This window comes from Phyllobates terribilis, unplaced genomic scaffold (assembly GCF_046119375.1).
Source record: "Phyllobates terribilis strain yellow unplaced genomic scaffold, ASM4611937v1 Scaffold_11__3_contigs__length_659146591, whole genome shotgun sequence".
In the NCBI taxonomy this organism is placed as follows: Eukaryota; Metazoa; Chordata; class Amphibia; order Anura; family Dendrobatidae; genus Phyllobates; species Phyllobates terribilis.
Window position 1 is genome coordinate 624544477 of NW_027362771.1, and position 23416 is coordinate 624567892.

The 23416-nt window shown below is 48.1% G+C and overlaps 2 protein-coding genes across 5 annotated transcripts in view; one reads left to right on the forward strand and one right to left on the reverse strand.

Annotated features, from left to right (window-relative positions):
- The window catches only part of LOC141167149 (uncharacterized), a 1037600-nt gene that overhangs the window by 900731 nt on the left and 113453 nt on the right, over window positions 1–23416 (forward strand). The gene's annotated exons all lie outside the window — the stretch shown is intronic.
- Window positions 1–23416, reverse strand: part of LOC141167147 (NACHT, LRR and PYD domains-containing protein 12-like) — a 225452-nt gene that overhangs the window by 189117 nt on the left and 12919 nt on the right. For all 4 annotated transcript variants that reach the window (XM_073654536.1, XM_073654534.1, XM_073654532.1 and 1 more), the window contains one exon: window positions 21943–22027. In XM_073654536.1, the coding sequence (XP_073510637.1) occupies window positions 21943–21967 (25 nt within the window). In that variant the 5' untranslated portion in view covers window positions 21968–22027. The remainder of the gene's footprint in view (window positions 1–21942; window positions 22028–23416) is intronic.

The window sequence follows — 23416 nt, forward strand, 5'->3', positions numbered from 1 at the left end:
CGGCCACTATGAATATCTGGTAATGCCCTTCGGTCTCTGTAACGCTCCCGCCGTCTTTCAACAGTTGGTCAATGACATCTTCCGGGACCTCCTCTACTCCTGCGTGGTGGTGTACCTGGACGACATCTTGGTCTTTTCTCCGGATCTCCAGACTCACCGGAGGGATGTTCGTCAGGTCCTGCTCAGGCTCAGGCAGAACCACCTCTTCGCTAAATATGAGAAGTGCCTTTTTGAGCAGACCTCGCTTCCGTTTTTGGGCTACATAATTTCTCAGACCGGCCTACGAATGGATCCTGAGAAACTGTCTGCCATCGAGAAGTGGCCTCGACCGGAGGGGTTGAAGGCCATTCAGCGGTTCCTGGGCTTCGCCAACTACTACCGCCTCTTCATAACGCACTTCTCTTCCCGGACTGCCCCAATTTCTGCGCTCACCCGTAAGGGCACTAATCCCAAAGAGTGGCCGCCTGAAGCAGAGGAGGCCTTTCTTTCCTTAAAACAGGCCTTCTCTTCCACCCCGGTGCTGCATCGCCCAGATGGCAACAAGCAGTTCTTCCTGGAAGTTGACGCCAACTCCTCTGGAGCCGGAGCGGTACTTACCCAAAAATCGTCTTCCGGGAGAATGGTAACTTGTGGCTTTTTCTCCAAACTCTTCTCCCCTTCGGAGCGCAACTATTCCATAGGAGATCGAGAGTTATTGGCCATCAAGCTGGCATTGGAGGAGTGGCATTACCTGCTCGAAGGGGCTCTTCACCCGGTAATAATTTACACTGACCACAAGAACTTGGCTTACCTCCAGCATGCCCAGAGACTTAACCCGCGCCAAGCCCGGTGGTCCTTGTTTTTTGCTCGCTTTGATTTTGTTCTTCATTTTCGCCCGGCTGACAAAAACATCAAGGCGGACGCCTTGTCCCGATTCTTTCTGGTGTCTGATCTCGAGGAGGAACCTAAACACATCATCGATCCCGCCAGAGTAATGCAGGTGGCTCCCGTGAGTCTAAATCGTCTCCCTCCCGGTAAGACGTTCGTATCAGTACCTGATCGGGAGAAGATCCTACACTGGGGTCACTCGTCTAAACTAGCTCGCCACGCCGGTCAGAAAAAGACCCTCCAGCTTATTACCCGGCACTACTGGTGGCCTACCCTGCACAAGGACGTAATTGACTTTGTTTCTGCCTGTGTGTCCTGCGCCCGCAACAAGGTTCCGAGACATCTGCCAGCCGGTCGCCTCCTTCCGCTTCCTGTACCTGCTGCCCCCTGGCAGCATATAGCTATGGACTTCATAACTGATCTCCCCGTCTCTGCTGGTTGTTCGGTCATTTGGGTGGTCGCTGACCACTTTTCCAAGATGGCTCATTTCGTCCCCCTGCCAGGCCTCCCGTCTGCACCCGAGCTGGCCAAAGACTTTATCCGCCACATCTTCCGTCTCCATGGCCTGCCCCTCCACATCGTGTCGGATCGTGGGGTTCAGTTCACCTCACGCTTCTGGAGAGCCACTTGTAAACTGCTAGACGTCACCCTGGACTTCTCCTCCGCTTACCACCCACAGTCTAATGGTCAAGTGGAGTGGATCAATCAGAACCTGACCAGTTACCTCCGGCACTTCGTTAATGCCCACCATTCTGACTGGGTGGATCTCCTGCCATGGGCTGAATTCTCGTACAATAACCACGAGAGCGAATCTTCCTCCAAATCCCCGTTTTTTGTAGTCTTCGGTCAGCATCCTCGGATCCCATTTCCCGTCTCCACCTCGGTGGACAATCCGGCTGCGGAATCTCTCGTTAACAAATTTTCCTCCATTTGGGAGAGTACCCGATCCGCACTCCTTCAGTCGTCCGAGCGGATGAAAAGACACGCTGACAAAAAACGTCTGGATCCTCCACAATTCCGTCCTGGGGATAAAGTCTGGCTCTCGTCCAAGTATGTCCGGCTCAAGATTCCTTCCTATAAGTTAGGGCCTCGGTTCATCAGTCCTCTGGAGGTTATCAGTCAGATCAACCCGGTGGCCTATAAATTGAAACTCCCGGCCAACCTACGGATCCCTAACTCCTTCCATGTATCTCTCCTCAAACCCGTGGTACTTAACTCTTTTTCCAAGTCTACAGGTACGCCTCCTGCTCCGGTTTCTGCTTAAGACGAGTTTGAGGTAGAGAACATTCTGGCCACCAAAAGGGTAAGAGGAAAGACCTTTTTTCTAGTAGATTGGAAGGGGTTTGGTCCTGAGGAGAGAACGTGGGAGCCCCGGGAGAACATCCATGCCCCTCTCATCCTTGCTAAATTTCTGTCTGGCCTAAAAAAGGGGGGGCCTAAAGGGGGGGGTACTGTAGCGTCGGCGTCCCTGCCCCCTGCTAGGCAGGGACGCTGTTCCCCTCACCTCTCCGCTCCGAGCCCGGCGTCCTCCTCCGCTCTGCTGGTAGCGTGCGCTCCTTCCCGGCCACGGTGCTTAGGGCGCGCGCGCGCTCCCCCCCTCTTAAAGGGGCCGCGCGCGCCGTCCTAAGGAGTCCCCGGCCAATGGCCGGAGGACTTCACCATATATAAGGCACCTCCTCCAAAATGGAGGTGCCCGAGCAATGTTGTTGCACTGTTCACTACTCTGCTTCAGCCCTCAGGTCCCGTTGCCTGTTACCTGCCAGTTACCTGCCAGTTACCTGCCAGTTACCTGCCAGTTTGCTGCCTGATTCCTGCCTGATTCCTGCCTGTCATCCGCTTTCCTGCTTGCTAGCCTGAGGTCCGACGGTCTGCCTTCCGACACCTGTCAGTCTGTCTATGGACCAGCTTGCCTGCTCACCTGGGAGCGCTCACCTGCTACCTGTCTGTTAGCCTACCTGGAGGCTCCGCCGTCACGTGCTGTGACCATCTGCCAGTCCAGAGACTCTTGCCTGCTCACCTGGGAGCGCTCATCTGCTACCTGCCTGTTAGCCTGCCTGGAGGCTCCGCCGTCACATGCCGTGACCACCTGCTTATCCAGAGACTCTCGCCTGCTCACCTGGGAGCACTCATCTGCATCCGCCTGTTAGCCTGCCTGGAGGCTCCGCCGTCACATGCTGTGACCACCTGCTTATCCAGAGACTCTCGCCTGCTCACCTGGGAGCACACACCTGCCATCCGCCTGCTAGCCTACCTGGAGGCTCAGCCGTCACAGGTCGTACCAACCCTACACCCAGAGACTGCCCCGGTCACTTGCTGTGACCTCCTGCCCGTTTACCCAGAGACTGTCCCGGTCACTTGCCGTGACCTCCTGCCCGTTCACCCAGAGACAGCCCCGGTCACTTGCTGTGACCTCCTGCCCGTCTACCCAGAGACTGTCCCGGTCACTTGCCGTGACCTCCTGCCCGTTTACCCAGAGACTGTCCCGGTCACCTGCTGTGACTACCTGCCCATCTTCCCTGGTCACCACCCGCTTCCTTACAAGGATCGCCCCCTTGTATAGTTGCTCAGAGGTTCCACCTCCCAGACCCGTTACATTGTCCTCCTCTTTCTCCACATCCTCCACCACCATATCATCAGGGTGACCGTGGTCTGTGATGCAACACCCACATAATTTTTTAAAGGGTGTTTATGATGCCCGTAAAAAAATTTTTTTATACAGTATGTTCATGTATACCCCCCAGGGGTAAATGTTTGTCAGCCTATACACTTAGTGCATGGGTATTACAAGTATAGCAGGCCCGCTCCTTTCTAATGGGAACATTTTTTTATGAGGCACTCCTCCACATCTCTTCCAAGGGGCATTGAAGTGCTTCCAAATTTTTGGCAGCCCTTGCATACACTGCATAGGCCAACACTATATTAGAATCTCTCCTTTCTGGGAATTTGTCGTTACTGTGGCCCTGCTCTATGTGTCTTTAAATTCTTAGTGGGGTTTTTCCTAAAATTGGACAGCCGTTGGAATCACTGCATACCCTATAACTGTATAGCAGACTCTCTCCTTTCTAATGGAAACATGTAGTACCTTGTTACTGTGGCCCTGCTCTATGTGTCTTTAAATCCTTAGTGGGGTTTTTCCTAAAATTGGTGAGACCTTGGACTCACTGCAAACTCTATAACTGTATAGCAGACCCTCTCATTTCTAATGGGTACATGTCATACTTGTTACTGTGGCCCTGCTCTATGTGTCTTTAAATTCTTAGTGGGGTTTTTCATAAAATTGGTCAGCCATTGGACTCACTGCATACCCTATAACTGTATAGCAGACCCTCTCCTTTCTAATGGGAACATGTCGTACTTTGTTACTGTGGCCCTGTTCTATGTGTCTTTAAATTCTTAGTGGGGTTTTTCCTAAAATTGGTCAGCCGTTGGACTCACTGCATACCCTATAACTGTATAGCAGACTCTCTCCTTTCTAAATGGAATTTGTCGTTACTGTGGCCCTGCTCTATGTGTCTTTAAATTCTTAGTGGGGTTTTTCCCAAATTTTGGAAGCCCTTGCAGTCACAGCATGGGCATTACCACTATAGGAGACCAGCTCCTTTATAATGGGAACATTTTTTTTACTGAGACCCTCCTCTATGTCTCTTCAAAGGGGTATTGGGTTGCGTCCAAATTTTTGGCAGCCCTTGCAGTCACTGGATACGCAATAAAAGTATAGGAGACCCACTTGTTAATAATGGGAACAACAAAGCATAGCCGGCTAATAGCTCTCTAACAATAGCGAGGGCCGACTGCTGGACTTTTAAGAATAGTAAGGGCCGTCTGATGTCCCTATAAAAATAGGCTTTATGACTTTCAGAGTCCCTCCATCATAAATAAAACAGGATGTGTCTGATGATGTGTGACACACCACATTGCCAGATAAGGTTATAAAATGTTAAAGTGACATTTCCCGGTGAATGCATTTGTCTTAAAAAATAACGTAAAAAAAACAAAACAATAGGATCTTTCTTTAGTATGAAAAACAGCATCACCAATTTAACCTCAATGTAATCACATTGCTCAGCTCCTGCTCCTCCTCCTCCATCTCCGAAATGACCACATCAGTCACAAGCTGACAGCACTGCAGCACTGCCTTGGCCAAGCAGCAACAGACTGTGCTGAAGATAACATGCTAAATGCTTAATTGACAAACCGCCCAGCCTTCAGAGTTGTTGAAAGCTGTAACACAGCAGCCCGATCTGTGGCTCTCACCGCTGAACATACAGCCAGGCATGGTCATGTGTGACAATGGGCTGAACCTGGTGATGGAGAAGTGACAGCCGGAGTAGATACGGTTTCCCTCTATGCCAGTACTTTCACCGAGCTAAATACAACTCTCAGCAAAAAAAGCTGTGGACTGGCTCCGTACTGTCAATGGCCACATTCACCTGTCCACGTGTTTGTGGTTAGGCGGTCCTTCCCAGTAAGTGCACTGGGGAGGGCACGGGTAATGTTGTGGGACCCATGCTTGTGGAAGGCGGAGACGATACTGGGAGAAATAGTGTCAGCTGGGGACCGAGTATGGACACCCGGCCACCGCCGGCATGAGGTTGTGAAAAGCTTTCGCCTCCACGAGCCTGAAAGGCCATATTTCAAGTGCAAGCAGCTGCCCAAAAATCTGGCAGTTTAGTGTTGCGGCATGTGGTTGGGTGGCTGGCTGCATACTTGTGCTTGCATTCCAAGTGACGGAAAACTAAGCAGCTGGTGGCCTCTATCATCATCATGGCCTCACCCCAGCACTATGAACTCTCCTAAAGGAGAAGCCAGGGCCCACCGGAGGAGTCTAGGGTTCTCTGGTGGGCCTGTCCAAGCCTGCCGAGAAGCAGCCCTGGATAAGAAAAGTGTGGGGGAAGGTTTACGGACACTCTACGGCTGCTTTTTTAATGTGGATCGGACATGCTTATGCGTATTATTTCTTAAACCGCATTGCAGATCAGGTCATTGTCCAACTCTATAGTCATGAAATTAAATGCGCAAAGAAAGATGTTTGTGTGTCAAAGCACCACCGACAAGTACGAGTTGATGTTGGACGGGCTGCCATTGCTTCTGCAACAAGCTGCATTAGAGGACTTCCTGGGAGAGATGACACCAAGGGTAGATACGGTTTCCCTCTATGCCAGTACTTTCACCGAGCTAAATACAACTCTCAGCAAAAAAAGCTGTGGACTGGCTCCATACTGTCCCTGGCCACATTCACCTGTCCACGTGTTTGTGGTTAGGCGGTCCTTCCCAGTAAGTGCACTGGGGAGGGCACGGGTAATGTTGTGGGACCCGTGCTTGTGGAAGGCGGAGACGATACCGGGAGAAATAGTGGCGGCTGGGGAACGAGTATGGACACCCGGCCGCCCCCGGCATGAGGTTGTGAAAAGCTTTCGCCTCCACAAGCCTGAAAGGCCATATTTCAAGTGCAAGCAGCTGCCTAAAAATCTGGCAGTTTAGTGTTGCGGCATGTGGGTGGGTGGCTGGCTGCATACTTGCGCTTGCATTCCAAGTAACATAAAACTAAGCAGATGGTGGCCTCTATCATCATCATGGCCTCACCTCGGCACTATGAACTCTCCTAAAGGAGAAGCCAGGGCCCACCGGAGGAGTGTCCGGTTCTCTGGTGGGCCCGTCCAACCCTGCCGAGAAGCAGCCCTGGCTAAGAAAAGTGTGAGGGAAGGTTCCTGGACACTCTATGGCTGCTTTTTCAATGTGGATCGGATATGCTTATGCATGTTATTTCTTAAACCGCATTGCAGATCAGGCCATTGTCCAACTCTGTAGTCATGAAATTAAATGTGCAAAGAAAGATGTTTGTGTGTCAAAGCACCACCGACAAGTGCGAGTTGATGTTGGATGGGCTGCCATTGCTTCTGCAACAAGCTGCATTAGAGAACTTCCTGGGAGAAATGACACCAAGGGTAGATACGGTATCCCTCTATACCAGTCCTTTCACCGATCTTAATACAACTCTCAGCAAAAAAAGCTGTGGATTGGCTCCGTATCGTCCTGGCCACATTTGAAGTGCAAGAAGCTGTCAAAAATTTGGCAGTATAGTATTGCAGCCTGTGGGTAGGTGGCTGGCTGCATACTTGCGCTTGCATTCCAAGGAATGGGGTAGGGACAACTGAACGCTGCACTGTGACAAGGACGTGGACGGTGATTGTTGCAAGTCTGCAATGACAGGTGCATGGCGGGAGGCATCTTTGCATACGCCAAGGATCACTTATGATGGGCACACTTTTATGCAGTGACCTGGGAGTCAGAGATGCTTCCAGAGGTCTTCCCCATGCTGATCCTGTTAAGGGGACGGTTGCAAACAACTTTATTAAATAATGGAAAGCAACCGAACCCGGGGTCCGCGATGCAGCCTGGTGGACTGTGGCTGAACACCTTCCGGGTAAAACAACCAACTTAAATAACAATCCATTTCATGTTACTGCACACCGAACGGGAATAGGGATTCGCACTATCTCCGTTAACTGCATGAGAGATGTGCGATAAATAATGTATCTGTAGTCCTGTTACAGCACAGAGACTACACAGCTGGTGGTAGGATGCATGGGTGCCACATGCCGTCGTGTAAGTGCTCCCAGCCGGCGTGCTACCGGACTGAGGAGTATCTCTCCACATGGCTTACAGGGGGTGCTGGGAATACGGCGTCTGCAGACTGCTCGGGGTGTATGGCGACCCCTTTGTCGGAGCCAGACTGTCAGACGAAGCTATCTGCCTCCTTCCATCTAAGGCTGCCTATCCCCCGCTAAACCTGCCTGAATCAAGCTAAAACACACGTGAAGCTCAAACGACCAAGCGCCCACAAAACACCATCACTGCTCAATGATCAGAGCCACCGCCATGTTTATGGGCGGGCTTTTTAAAGATTAAGCCCTGCCCACCGTCGCACTATTGGTGACGTCACCCGGGACCAATCAGGCGGTGCCAGGTCACCGCGTCAGCTGACTCCCAAACCACCAATCACGGTCCGCCATGTCACGGGCATGCTCAGTGCAGAGAATCCTGGACTTAGGCTGCAGCAGCCCTGTTTCCCTCCGCAACCTATCCTTCATGTTGCTAGGAACAAAGACCTGAGAGACAATCTGTACATCTCATGCACCAGCTAGGCGTTGGGACTGCCAATGATGCTGAGCAGCCTCTGCCCTGGCTGGACTGGAATGGGTGATCAAAGAATCCACTGATGGTTCTGAACCCATTTCAAATCCAGCAAACACCCGACGCCTAACATTATCTCCCCCTCCACTTAATGCTCATTTTCCTCAACGAGCAGGGGAGCAAGAATGTGGTCCACAGGTTCCCAGGAATGATCCTCAGATTCATGGACCCTCCAGTGTACTGGGTACCCTTTTTTTCCACGAACCATCTTAGACCCGATAATAGCCTGCACCTTGAGATTATCACCCCTGGTGTCTGTAGCAGGTTGGGGTTCAGCGAGTTTTGTCAGGCGAACGGGTTTAAGGAGCGACACATGGAAAGTGTCGTGACTCCTCAGGTGTCGTGGTAACTGTAAACGGTACATTACAGGGTTTACTTGGGCCAAAATTTTGAAAGGGCCAAAATTTTGAAAGGACCAATAAAGCGGGGGGCAAACTTAGTAGATTCCAAGCGCACTTTAGTATTGCAAGCCGTGAGCCACACTCTGTCGCCCGGATAGAATACAGGAGCAGGACGATGAAGAGTGTCAGCCGACTCTCTCATTCGATTCTTGAAGGCCAATATAGCATTCTGGGTATGGTCCCAAACCTCCCACGCCCCCAGAGCCAAATCTTTGACCCCAGGTTCCATAGAGGGAACTGGCATAGGAACCGGAACACGCAGATGTTGCCCATTATTCAGAAGAAGCGGAGTCATATCTGTGGCGTCCGCCACGGGTAAAGGGTGGAGAAGACCAACCGGACTTTGACGGGATGATTTATCTCTCGAAAAGGAGACACATGCAAGAACATATTCCTTAATGTCCAGGCACCACCGGGGCCACCAATAGGACCGTTGAAGGAACTTTGTGGTACGTTTGACCCCAAAATGAGCTCTGATCTTAGGGGTATGTGCCCAGGAGAGCACCTCATTTTGTAGATTAGGGGGAATGAACGTCCTCCCTGAAGGAACCTGGTTTAAGGACACTGGAGCCACCCTCCGCATACTTCCCAAAGGAACGGTGAGCCTGGGCTCGTCATCGTCCTCAGCCGTATCCATGGACCGGGACAAAAGGTCTACCCGAGGGTTCTTTTTGACATAATCTGACAAGACCTGGTCTCGGGGACAGACAGAGGATCTGTGCCGGGGGCCACATTGGTAGAAGGGTCAGAGACTACCCTCCGAGTGACTGTAACCATACACTGAGACACACAATTCTCACTCCAGGAAGAAATTCTCCCCGTATTCCAGTCAATGTGTGGAGTGTGACAACGTAACCATGGAAGACCCAATAACACCTCATCTAATCCACCGGGAATAATAAGAAAGGAGATAACCTCCCGGTGACCCTGAGGAAATGATATGGTGAGGGGAATGGACTGGTGAGTGATTTGCGTGTCCAGGAGTGAACCGTTGACTACCCTAATGTTCATTGGTCTTGGCAGCAACTCTATAGGGATGGCATGCTTCTGGGCAAACGTAGATGACAAAAAATTGCCATCAGCGCCAAAATCCACCCACGCCGTGGCAGTAACCGCGGTTGTTCCGAAGAACAATGTCACCTTATACAATAATTTGGAGGAAGAAGCCCCAGAATCTAACACACCTCCTCCAACGGTAGTTAGACACACTCGTTTTCCCGACTGCTTGGAACCCTTATTAACGGGGTACTCCAAGAGATGTGCAGGTCGGGAAAGAGAGGGGCTAGACTCAGTCCGGGATATATCCATTGCCTCAGGCTCTGGGTCGGGAGTCGCGGAATTGGAAATGGGTCTAGAGAAGGATGGTGCCAACCGACACTGAGGTCTGGGGACCTCCAGCTCTAACTTGTGCTCTGCATGACGCAAATCTATTCGGTTAGCGAGAGAGATTAACTCCTCCAGGGAGGTTGGAATCTCTCTGGTAGATAGATCATTTTTAATATGCCCAGCCAGACCCTTCCAGAACACCGGGATTAAAGACCGCTCAGACCAATCCAATTCAGCCGCTAAGGTTCTGAATTGGATGGCATAGTGGCTGGCGGTGACCGAACCCTGGACCAACGCAAGAAGCTTAAGAGCAGTATCATGCGTGACCTGAGGACCTAGGAAGACATTTTTTAGGGCTGTAAGAAAGAGGCCCACATTAGCCACTACCGCGTCATTCTGCTCCCACAGAGGGGTAGCCCACTCCAGAGCCCTGTGGGAGAGTAACGAGATGACATAACCCACTTTGGCCCTTTCGGAGGGGAACCGTGCCTCCATCATCTCCAACTGAATGGAGCATAGATTAATAAAACCTCTGCAGGATTTGCTGTCACCAGAAAATTTTTCTGGGAGAGCAAAACAGGGTAATGGGGCAGTTGCAGTTGCCGCAGCATTCACCGCGGCCGTGTTAACCAGATTGGCCGCTTGAGAAGCTGCCTGGGTAGCTACTGCAGTGATATCAGCGACCGGGGCAGCTTGTTCCAGAGTCCTAAGTCTGGCCTCAAGTTGCTGTATAAAGCGCTGCAGTTGCTGGTTGTCAGCCATGTTTGGCAACACTCTGGGCTCTGATACTGTTAAGGGGACGGTTGCAAACAACTTTATTAAATATTGGAAAGCAACCGAACCCAGGGTCTGCGATGCAGCCTGGTGGACTGCGGCCGAACACCTTCCGGGTGAGAAGGTAAAACAACCAACTTAAATAACAATCCCCTCCGTGTTACTGCACACTGGAACGGGAATAGGGATTCGCACTATCTCCGTTAACTGCACGAGAGATGTGCGATAAATAATGTATCTGTAGTCCTGTTACAGCACAGAGACTACACAGCAGGCGGTAGGATGCGTGGGTGCTACACGCCGTCGTGTAAGTGCTCCCAGACGGCGTGCTACCAGACTGAGGAGTATCTCTCCACGTGGCTTACAGGCGGTGCTGGGAATACGGCATCTGCAGAATGCTCGGGGTGTATGGCGACCCCTTTGTCGGAGCCAGACTGTCAGACGAAGCTACCTGCCTCCTTCCATCTAAGGCTGCCTATCCACAGCTAAACCTGCCTGAATCAAGCTAAAGCACAGGTGTCCAAGCGTCCACACAACACCATCACTGCTCAATGATCAGAGCCACTGTCATGTTTGTGGGAGGGCTTTTTAAAGATTAAGCACTGCCCACCATCGCACTATTGGTGACGTCACCCAGGACCAATCAGGAGGTCCCAGGTCACCGGGTCAGCTGACTCCCAAACCACCAATCACGGTCTGCCATGTCACAGGCATGCTCAGTGCAGAGAATCCTGGACTTAGGCTGCAGCAGCCCTTTTTCCCCCCGCAACCTATCCTTCATGTTGCTAGGAACAAAGACCCACACGACAGCCTGTACATCTTGTGCACCAGCTAGGCGTTGGGACTGACAATGATGCTAAGCAGCATCTGCCCTGGCTGGAGTGGGATGGGAGACCACAGAATCCACTGATGGTTCTGAATCCATTTTGAATGCAGCAAACACCCGACGCCTAACAGTTCCTGTGTCTTTTCAGCACTGTATGCATGTGTCTGATGATGTGTCACACAACACATGGCCAGTTAAGGTTGTAAAATGTTAAATTGACATTTCCTGGTGAATGCATTTGCCTTTGTTGAAAGCAGTGCAAAAACACATCAAAAATGCTACGTGTGAACATAGCCAAAGGTGTGGAGTATTTTGGTTATTTATTTTGCCATATATACAAGTCATTACCCTGGAAAGGATGTTCCTTAATATATTTCCCAGGAAAATCCATTTTGGTTTGGTTTTTATATGTTTTATTGTGAATCCGTAAAAGTGGCGTAATACTCTGACGACGTTGTTGACAGCAATGACCTGGGAGTCAGAAATGCTTCCAGGGTTCTTCCCCATGCTGTTCCAATGTCATTTGAGCACTTTTCCCATCGATTTGGGCAATTTTTAGGCCCTCTGTAGACCGCCGGGGGGAGTCGCCTGAAAAATGCTCGAGTTTCCCATAGAATTACATTGGACTCGTTGCTTGGGTGTAGCACCTGAGTATTCCAATTTGCTCGACCCGAGCAACGAGTACCCGAACAATGAATACCAGAGCATTTTAGTGCTTGCTCATCACTAGATAGGACCCTTCCGTAAACTTTTGTTTTCATAATTTTTCATGGGGGTCCGTTCAGGCCCAGACAAATTGTACAGGCGAGCTTTAGGTAATTTCACAAGATCAATAGCTCAATCATAGGGACAATGGGGAGGTAATGTCTCTGCTTCTCTTTCTGGAAACACAACTCCGAAGTTTTTCAGGTACCCCAGCAGACCATCCAGACTAGCAGAGCATATTTATACAGAAGTGAGACATTTCTTATGACAATCAGGGCTCTACTTAACAATTTCCTTCTGACACCAATCAATAACAGGATTGTAAATAGGCAGCCATGGAAACCCCAACACCAACCCAGCAGGTAACTTATCCAAGACAACACAGGAAATGGATTCAGAGCGGAGTGCTCCCACTTAAAGAATTAATTCCACCATTACCCTTTTAACAAATTCTGAAGTAGCGGTGTTTTGTCAAAACTTTGAATGGGTTTTTCCAGACTAACTGCCCCTAATCCTAATTTCAGAACCAGTCCAGATTCGATAAGGTTAGTTGCAGAACTGCAGACAATGCTGGCAATACCTTGAAGAACAGAACCGTATTAAGCAGTACTTCATCTGAGGAGAAAAAAGGTACCTGGAAGTCTGGGTGACCCTCTCGACAATCACCCAGGCTGAGGCATTTCCCAATGGCTTGTTTGTTTGAGGGTGAGTTGGACAGTCCTTTAAAAATTTCCTGCAAGACCACAGTGTAGACGGAGTGCAAAATCTTGTCTACGTCTTTTCTCCACAGCACAAAAACTGGCAACTCCAACCTCTAATGGCTCCACCTCAGGTAAATGGACCTGCTCCGGAGGAGTATAATGAGCACCTTGCTACTCACCACATTTCTCATGGATTCTGTGTTCCATCTGAGTGGCCTGGTTCATGACCTCTGCTAAAGAACAAGGGAAATCATGAAGAATGAGAAAGTCCTTCAGAGTCTCAGAAAGACCTTTGCGGAACAAGCACCTGAAAACTGCGTCATTCCACAGAACTTCAGTGGATCATTGCCAGAACTCAGTGCAGTAGTCATCAGCAATAAGGTCCTGTGCCAGGTTCATGATCTTTGCCTCAGCGACCTGGATACTGTTGGGTTTGTCATAGATTAAACCTAAGGCATCAACAGAAAACTATTCTGGAGCTTGTGGGACAAAGAAAATGCTCAGGACTAAGGGCCCCCTGCAATAAGGACATGATTATCCCCTGAAGACTAGAGTTGCATTGTAAAAATAGTCTACAGCTCTCCCTGAACACCCTAAACTGTTTTTTCTCTCCCGAAAAATTATCACAGGTTCGGGAGAGACTAACAGTACGTCAGAAGCTACAGACGTCACAGCCACTGCCGGCAGTGGAGAGCTATAAGAAGTTTACATCAAACTACATATCTAACCCTGCAACTGATATTGCGACAATTTAAGACTCTGGTACTCTTTAGCCAGATCCTGAATCATTTGCATCAGATTTGCTAACTGGTCACAGAGCATGTGAGCAGGATCCATACTGGCAAAAAAGACAAATGTATAAGTCAGTTGTAATGTGACGCTGAGCCACTTCTCACGGACAAGTCATGAGTCTGGGAAGTCAAGGAGTCCAAGGTCAAAAGTCAAGAGTGAACATCATAAACAGAGGGGTGAGACAAAGGCATAGTCAGGTCACAGTTGGTGGTTAGAATTCCAATAAGGTAGTGGATCAAGACAAAGCAGCTAAGCAAACAGATCGTCAAAGGCAAATCCAAGGTCGTGCAACAAAGATTAGAATATAAGTACTTAGAGCACAGAACAAACACACACCACTTGAGCAAAACTATAACTGGCAACGTCATTGCCCTCCAGGTAAATAGCCAGGTAATCACCCAGAATGGGTGACAGCTGGAGGAAACCCCACAGGCCTGGCTAGATTGGGCAGCTGAGTTGTCCACCAAAATTCTGACAGCTATGCACGCACCTGATCCTATAGGGCGGTGACTCACAGTGTCCTTAGGGCACTGTGTGTGGTGGAACCATGACATCAAGGTCTCAGCTGAAGACAGTTGTGTTGACAAGGATATATATATATATATATATGTATATATACAGTACAGACCAAAAGTTTGGACACACCTTCTCATTTAAAGATTTTTCTGTATTTTCATGACTATGAAAATTGTACATTCATACTGAAGGCATCAAAACTATTACTTAACACATGTGGAATTATATACTTAACAAAAAAGTGTGAAACAACTGAAAATATGTCTTATATTCTAGATTCTTCAAAGTAGCCACCTTTTGCTTTGATGACTGCTTTGCACACTCTTGGCATTCTCATGATGAGCTTCAAGAGGTAGTCACCGGAAATGGACTTCCAACAATCTTGAAGGACTTCCCAGAGATGCTTAGCACTTATTGGCCCTTTTGCCTTCACTCTGCGGTCCAGCTCACCCCAAACTATCTCGATTGGGTTCAGGTCTGGTGACTGTGGAGGCCAGGTCATCTGGCGCAGCACCCCATCACTCTCCCTCTTGGTCAAATAGCCCTTTTACAGCCTGGAGGTGTGTTTGGGGTCATTGTTCTGTTGAAAAATTAATGATGATCCAATTAAACGCAAACCGGATGGAACAGCATGCCGCTGCAAGATGCTGTGGTAGCCATGCTGGTTCAGTATGCCTTCAATTTTGAATAAATCTCCAACAGTGTCACCAGCAAAGCATCCCCACACCATCACACCTCCTCCTTCATGCTTCACGGTGGGAACCAGGCATGTAGAGTCCATCCGTTCACCTTTTCTGCGTCGCACAAAGACACGGTGGTTGGAACCAAAGATCTCAAATTTGGACTCATCAGACCAAAGCACAGATTTCCACTGGTCTAATGTCCATTCCTTGTGTTCTTTAGCCCAAACAAGTCTCTTCTGCTTGTTGCCTGTCCTTAGCAGTGGTTTCCTAGCAGCTATTTTACCATGAAGGCCTGCTGCACAGAGTCTCCTCTTAACAGTTGTTGAAGAGATGTGTCTGCTGCTTGAACTCTGTGTGGCATTGACATGGTCTCTAATCTGAGCTGCTGTTAACCTGCGATTTCTGAGGCTGGTGACTCAGATAAACTTATCCTCAGAAGCAGAGGTGACTCTTTGTCTTCCTTTGCTGGGGAGGTCCTCATGTGAGCCAGTTTCTTTGTAGCGCTTGATGGTTTTTGCAACTGCACTTGGGGACATTTTCAAAGTTTTCCCAATTTTTCGGACTGACTGACCTTCATTTCTTAAAGTAATGATGGCCACTCGTTTTTCTTTACTCAGCTGGTTTTTTCTTGCCATAATACAAATTCTAACAGTCTATTCAGTAGGACTATCAGCTGTGTATCCACCAGACTTCTGCACAACACAACTGATGGTCCCAACCCCATTTATAAGGCAAGAAATCCCACTTATTAAACCTGACAGGGCACACCTGTGAAGTGAAAACCATTTCCGGTGACTACCTCTTGAAGCTCATCAAGAGAATGCCAAGAGTGTGCAAAGCAGTCATCAAAGCAAAAGGTGGCTACTTTGAAGAACCTAGAATATAAGACATATTTTCAGTTGTTTCACACTTTTTTGTTAAGTATATAATTCCACATGTGTTAATTCATAGTTTTGATGCCTTCAGTGTGAATGTACAATTTTCATAGTCATGAAAATACAGAAAAATCTTTAAATGAGAAGGTGTGTCCAAACTTTTGGTCTGTACTGTATATTTATATATAACTGGGATGGTAACTGTGTTTGCTGCATAAGAATGGAATCTGTTTTCAAGTGCCATTAATCTGGATGCGCCTGTTTATTCCTACAAAAAAAATATTTTCAATTATCCCTGTGTCATCCCTGTTTTCTGGACTATTTGGAGTGCACCACATTACACCGCTCTACCAGGAGGCAGAGGCTAATTAAGTGCACCCTGGCATCACAAATTTTCCATTCTTTGTCACTGCCATGGTGGAGTGGTAACTTCTGCACACTACATGGTAATTTGACTTTGTCATCTCAAACAGGATTCTACTAATATTAAAGTGTGGTGAAAGCCTCAGCTCACAGTGACCAATGACCTTGATAAATTTATGTGTTTGCAGCTTCAGTGAGGACAAGCACAACATCAGAAGGAAGCCTCATCTTAGCCAATTGTAGCACAGAGCGCCAAAGAAGAGGAATTACCACCTCCACTACAGCCCAGCCAAACGGAACTCCATGATCAAGCGGATCACAATTCAGAATCATTGATTCCACAGCAGAAGAGAATATGATCATAGCCTAAATTAAAGGGTCTGCAACCCTGGAAGAAGGTAAGCAAAATTTAACAGTACCAATTTATCATAGACAGTACAAAATGTCTGAGGATAAAGTAAAGAGTGTGAACCACCAGACAGTGGTGGAGGGTCCAGCAAAGGACCACACGATGCCTCTAGCTATGACATATTGTCTTAGAGCACCATGGTTCCCAAGCTATACAGGGGATTACCATGAGCTAAGAGACTTCAGAGAAGAGATGCAGGCCATGTTTAGACTTTATCTAGTGTCCACAGAGCATAAGGTGGAAATATTCATTGACCAATTGAGTGGAGCAGATCTAAGGGAGGTGAGGTCCTGGCCCCATACTGAGAAAAGAACTGTTGATCAAATATTTGAGAGACTGAGCGACACCTTTGATACCAGAACAGTCCCAGAATTAAAAATGCAATTCTTTGGCAGAAAACAGCAGCTTGATCTGTCACTCAGAGATTTTGCTCTTAGCTTGCAGGAGACACTGAATGCTATACGTCAGGTTGATTCTCATGAAATTCTGAATTCGGATATCACCCTGAGGAACCAGTTTGTAGAAGGAGGAAAGACAGAATCCATCAAGATTCAGCTGATAATACTGTCCCTACAGAACCCAGACATCTCATAACTTTTCTTTTTTCTTCTGTGCCCCTCCACTATAATGTTATGTCATCCGGGCGTACATATAACAAATTTTCCCTTCAACCTACTGCGCACATACCACAGAACATCTGTCCTGGAGGAGATAGACTTCTCATCCACACAGAGGCTTTGTGGTACGCAGCCAGTTGGTAGAGGGGAAAACTTCCATTTTTACTTTGCAATGGAGGGGCACAGAACAAAAACAAAAACTAATGCAGAATCAGTGGAGACGCTGCAATTAAACAAATTCTAGAGAAAGATTATCTTTAAACTTGTAGGAACCCCGAATTGAGCCTCACCACAATTCCTGTGGTTTAGAAGTCCTCGGCTCACCAAACACCAATCTATAACAAGAGCTGTGCATCAGATCACCAACCATTTCTGCACAGGGAATCACACTGAGAAGAGAGTTCAAGTCCTCTTTTACTCTGAAGAGGCAATTTGCATATTAAATTTCCCAGAGGAGCATTGCATGGCGAATAAGCCTCCTTACCTTGATGTGCCACAGCCGGTATGTCACTCTCCACAAGGAGAAACGTTACCTCTTAGACCTCATTCCAGAGCCTCTCACCTATCCAAATCAGATCTCATACTTTGCACTGATGAGGGCCAACAGCCTGAAACACCGTGTCTGCAAATTGAGATTCTGATTTGGCTTTTATCCTATATCATATTGCACGACTCGTTAAAGGGTTGATTGTGACTTGTAGGATTGCTACTTCCAATAGGTGGCACTATAGAGTTCAAGTCCTCTTTTTCTCTGAGGAAGAAATTTGTACACTGAGAAGAGAGGGATTTAAGATGTTTTTTTTTTAAAATCAGATTTGAAAGTATCTAGATAAGGAATTCTCTTTACTCTCCTAGAATGAATAAATATAAGTACTGTGTCTTTTAAACTTTTACATGCAATGTCTTTGTCTCCTTTTGTCTCAAACCACACAAAAAAAGATCTGTCTTTCGCTATTTATTTTTTTCAGACATGTAATAAAAAAAATCTTTACTTTTTTGTAATTAAAGGTGTTGTTCTGCCTTAGGCTACAAGTCTGAAGACACTTTATGTGACTGTAGACTAGTGAATCCTGTGCGCTATGAGGATTATCCAGTGCGGACGCCGAGAGCAGCGAGCTCATGACTGCAATTATGTGATTTGCTTACATGCGTCCATGTGCTGACTCGATGGGTGCAGCCTCACTTAATGCAAGTGAATTGAGCCAAGCCGGATGTAGTCTAGTCGAATGTGACCAGAAGTTTGCAAATAACATACTTGAGGTCCCATGACCGCCCAGTTCTGATGCCGGCAACGGAAAATCCTCACATTGCTCAGTGAGCATGATGTGAGGATTCACAAGTCTGAGTGACTGCAGACTTGTAGCCTAAGGCTGGACGATCCCTTTAAAGTTAATTGCAATTTACTTTTTTTCAACACTTTTTGGCATATCACCGATACAACCAAGAGTTATAGCAAATGAAAAACTTAACAACGTGGCATCTTTATATAAACATATGCATGAGCATTCAGCTCACTACAGCTTTTGATTAAATGCACTGATTTCGATTAATGCTCTATTTAATCTAACGTCAACTACATACATATAACTGCTGATGGCCGAGCTCTCATTCGGCTATCAGCTATCTCTCCTGACTCCATTGTGCACATGAGCGCTCAGTAACTCCCCCGTACATATAAGCACTCAGTAACTCCCCTGTACAGATGAGCACTCAGTAACTCCCCCATACACATGAGCGCTCAGTAACCCCCCCATACACATGAGCATTCAGCAACTCCCCCGTACATATGAGCGCTCAGTAACTCCCCCGTAAACATGAGAGCTCAGTAGCTCCCCCATTCAAATGAGGGTTCAGTAACTCCTCCATAAACGTGAGTGCTCAGTAACTCCCCCTTACACATGAGCGCTCAGTAACCCCCCATACACATGAGCACTCAGTAACTCCCCCGCACATATGAGCACTCAGTAACTCCCCTGTACACATGAGCGCTCAGTAACCCCCCCATACACATGAGCATACAGTAACTCCCCCATACATATGAGCGCTCAGTAACTCCCCCTTACACATGAGTGCTCAGTAGATCCCCCATGCAAATGAGGGTTCAGTAACTCCTCCATAAACATGAGCACTCAGTAACTCCCCCATACGCATGAGCGCTCAGTAACTCCTCATACACATGAGCCTTCAGTAACTTCCCCGTACACATGAAAGCCCAGTAACTACACCGTACACATGAGCCCTCAGTAACCTCCCGTAAACATGAGTGCTCAGTAACTGCCCCATACGCATGAGCCCTTAGTAACTCCCCCGTACACATGAGCGCTCAGTAACCCCCCCATACACATGAGCCCTCAGTAACTCCCCCATACACATTAGCACTCAGTAACTCCACCATACACATGAGCACTCAGTAACCCCCCACATACATGAGCACTCAGTAACTCCCCCATACACACGAGTGCTCAGTAACTCCCCTGTACACATGAGTGCTCAGTAACTCCCCCTTACATATGAGCACTCAGTAACTCCCCATACACATGAGCGCTCAGTAACCCGCCATATACATGAGAGCTCAGTAACTCCCCCGTACTTATGAGCGCTCAGTAACTCCTCTGTACACATGAGCACTCAGTAACCCCCCTTAAACATGAGCGCTCAGTAACTCCCCCGTACACATGAGCACTCAGTCACCCCCTCGTACACATGAGCACTCAGTAACCCCCCCCGGTACACATGAGCGCTCAGTAACTCCCCCATACACATGAGCGCTCAGTAACTCCCCCTTACACATGAGCGCTCAGTAACCCCCCATACACATGAGCACTCAGTAACTCCCCCGCACATATGAGCACTCAGTAACTCCCCTGTACACATGAGCGCTCAGTAACCCCCCCATACACATGAGCATACAGTAACTCCCCCATACATATGAGCGCTCAGTAACTCCCCCTTACACATGAGTGCTCAGTAGATCCCCCATGCAAATGAGGGTTCAGTAACTCCTCCATAAACATGAGCACTCAGTAACTCCCCCATACGCATGAGCGCTCAGTAACTCCTCATACACATGAGCCCTCAGTAACTTCCCCGTACACATGAAAGCCCAGTAACTACACCGTACACATGAGCCCTCAGTAACCTCCCGTAAACATGAGTGCTCAGTAACTGCCCCATACGCATGAGCCCTTAGTAACTCCCCCGTACACATGAGCGCTCAGTAACCCCCCCATACACATGAGCCCTCAGTAACTCCCCCATACACATTAGCACTCAGTAACTCCACCATACACATGAGCACTCAGTAACCCCCCACATACATGAGCACTCAGTAACTCCCCCATACACACGAGTGCTCAGTAACTCCCCTGTACACATGAGTGCTCAGTAACTCCCCCTTACATATGAGCACTCAGTAACTCCCCATACACATGAGCGCTCAGTAACCCGCCATATACATGAGAGCTCAGTAACTCCCCCGTACTTATGAGCGCTCAGTAACTCCTCTGTACACATGAGCACTCAGTAACCCCCCTTAAACATGAGCGCTCAGTAACTCCCCCGTACACATGAGCACTCAGTCACCCCCTCGTACACATGAGCACTCAGTAACCCCCCCCGGTACACATGAGCGCTCAGTAACTCCCCCATACACATGAGCGCTCAGTAACTCCCCCATACACATGAGCGCTCAGTAACTCCCACATACAAATGAGGGTTCAGTAACTCCCACATACACATGAGCGCTCAGTAACTCCCCTGTACACATGAGCTCTCACTAACCTCCCGTAAACATGAGCGCTCAGTAACTCCCCCATACACATGAGTGCTCAGTAACTGCCCCAAATGCATGCACCCTTAGTAACTTCCCTGTACACATGAGCGCTCAGTAACCCTCCCATACACATGACCCCTCAGTAACTCCTCCATGCACATTAGCACTCAGTAACTCCACCGTACACATGAGCGCTCAGTAACTCCCCATACACATGAGCCCTCAGTTCCTCTCCATAAACATGAGTGCTCAGTAACCCCACCATACACATGAGTGCTCAGTAACTCCGCCATATACATGAGTGCTCAGTAACCCCACCATACACATGAGTGCTCAGGAACTCCGCCATGTACATGAGTGCTCAGTAACCCCACCATACACATGAGTGCTCAGTAACTCCGCCATGTACATGAGAGCTCAGTAACTCCCCATACACATGAGCGCTCAGTAACTCCCCATACACATGAGCGCTCAGTAACTCTCTTGTACATATGAGAGCTCAGTTCAGCCCAGCATTCATGTGTTTCCAAAGCGGAGAATGGAGAAAGCTAATGCCAGACTTCCCTGGCTGGGACTTAAGTCAGGAGTCCCCCTTACACATTAGACTGTAGATATTGGTGGAATCGGAGTGTATGGGGGCCTTATAGAATGCACGGCAATGTTGCACAATATTATTTTAAATATTAATTTTCTTTTCCCAATGATCTTGTATCTATAAGTCAGTCCTCATTATAGAGTCACATGAAATGAGCAATATATCCTGAATAGTGATGCTCGTTGCTCGAGATTTACGAGCATGCTCGGGCGAGTACCTATTATCTTCTGCGTGCTCGGGGGTTAAGTTTTCTTCACTCCGTGAACATGATTTGCGACTGTCTGACAGCTTTAATACATTTGAGGAATGCTGGAAAAACAGGCAGTCCTCACATGTATTAAAGCTGTCAAACAGTTGCAAATCATGTTCACGGAGTGACGAAAACTTAACCCCCGAGCACGCTGAAGATAATAGGTACTCGCCCGAGCATGCTCGTAAATCTCGAGCAACGAGCATGCTCGATCATCACTAATCCTGAATGCTCAAAAGCAGATTATGCTATTGGATTGAAGTGATTTAGAGCTACCTGTCTTCCTGCGTTTTGCCGCCATCACTGTATTTGTAAAGTCTCAAGTGTCAGAATCCAGGAGGAAGAATGGAATTATCATTACCTGCAAAGAAATAAGATGATATTAAACCTTTATTCTGACAATGAATTGATAAAGGCAAAGCCACATATAGAGGTCGGTAGTTGGGAAAAGTGCATTCATGATATGAGAGATAACTGTACAGTGTTATAACAAATCAACAACATAAAGTAATATATCCCATAGCGGCGTACAGAGATTGTCCACATTAACACTGACATTAAGGAGGTTGAGAGAGAACCAGAAAACCTGAGAATTCAGGGAGAAGGAACAAGTAACGAGCACACGGGTGATCCAGGTGAAAAGCAAGGTTACACATAAAACATCCATATATTAATGTGATGAAAAACATTCCTGACTTGTAATATAGTCACTAGTGTTCAGCGAGCACTAAAATGCTCGGGTGCTGGAAGCTTGGGCCGAGCTCGCCGCGAGCCCAATGTTAGTCTATGGGAGACCCGAGCATTTTTGCGGTGGCACCCCCGGCAGTCTGTAGAAAGCCTAAAATGTGCCCAAAACGATAGTGACAGTGCTCAAAAGACATGGGGGCAGCATGGGGATCGCCCCAGGAAGCATTTCTGACCCCCAGGTCACTGCTGTCAACAACGTGGTCAGAGGTATTAAGCCACTTTTACGGGCTCACAATAAAACGTTCAAAAACGAAACTGAAACTGTTTTCCTGTGAAATATGTTAAGGAACTTCCTTTCCAGGGTAAGGCTGTGTGCCCACGTAGCGTTTTTCAAGCGTATATGCTGCGGAATTTCCGCAGCGTAAACGCTTGAAAAACGCATGTAGATCCGCACCCCATGGTCCCCAATGGCATTCCGCAATGTCAATGCCCATGCTGCGGATTTTTCCGCAGCGTATATGCTGCAGTCAAAAATCCGCAGCATGTTCATTAATTTTGCGGAAGCGCTGCGGAATCAATGTGCGGATGGTACCCAAGTCTGGAGGAGAGGAGACTCTCCTCCAGACCTGGGTACCAAAGAACCTGTAAAAAAAAGAATAAAATAAAGTTTATACTTATCTTCTGATGTTTTCCCTCCGTCGCGCTGTTGTCTGAAGGACCTGCCACGTCATTGAGTCATGTGACCCACCACATGACTCAATGACGTCACCGCAGGTCCTGCACACAACAGCGTGAGCCGCTCAAGACTCCGGACGGGGCAGAGAATGCATCAGAAGGTGAGTATAAAGTTTATTTTTTTATTTTTTACCATTCTGAACAAGTTGTCAAGCACTTTTCCAAGTGATGCTTGGAGAAGTGCTTGATAACCCGCATGCGGAAATGCATGCAAAGACGCCTCACAAACGCTTCTACCTGGCGGGAAAACCGCATGTAATATCCGCATGCGATTTTCCCGCCAGGGAGAAGCGTAAAAAATATGCTTCAGGTCCGCAACGTGGGCACA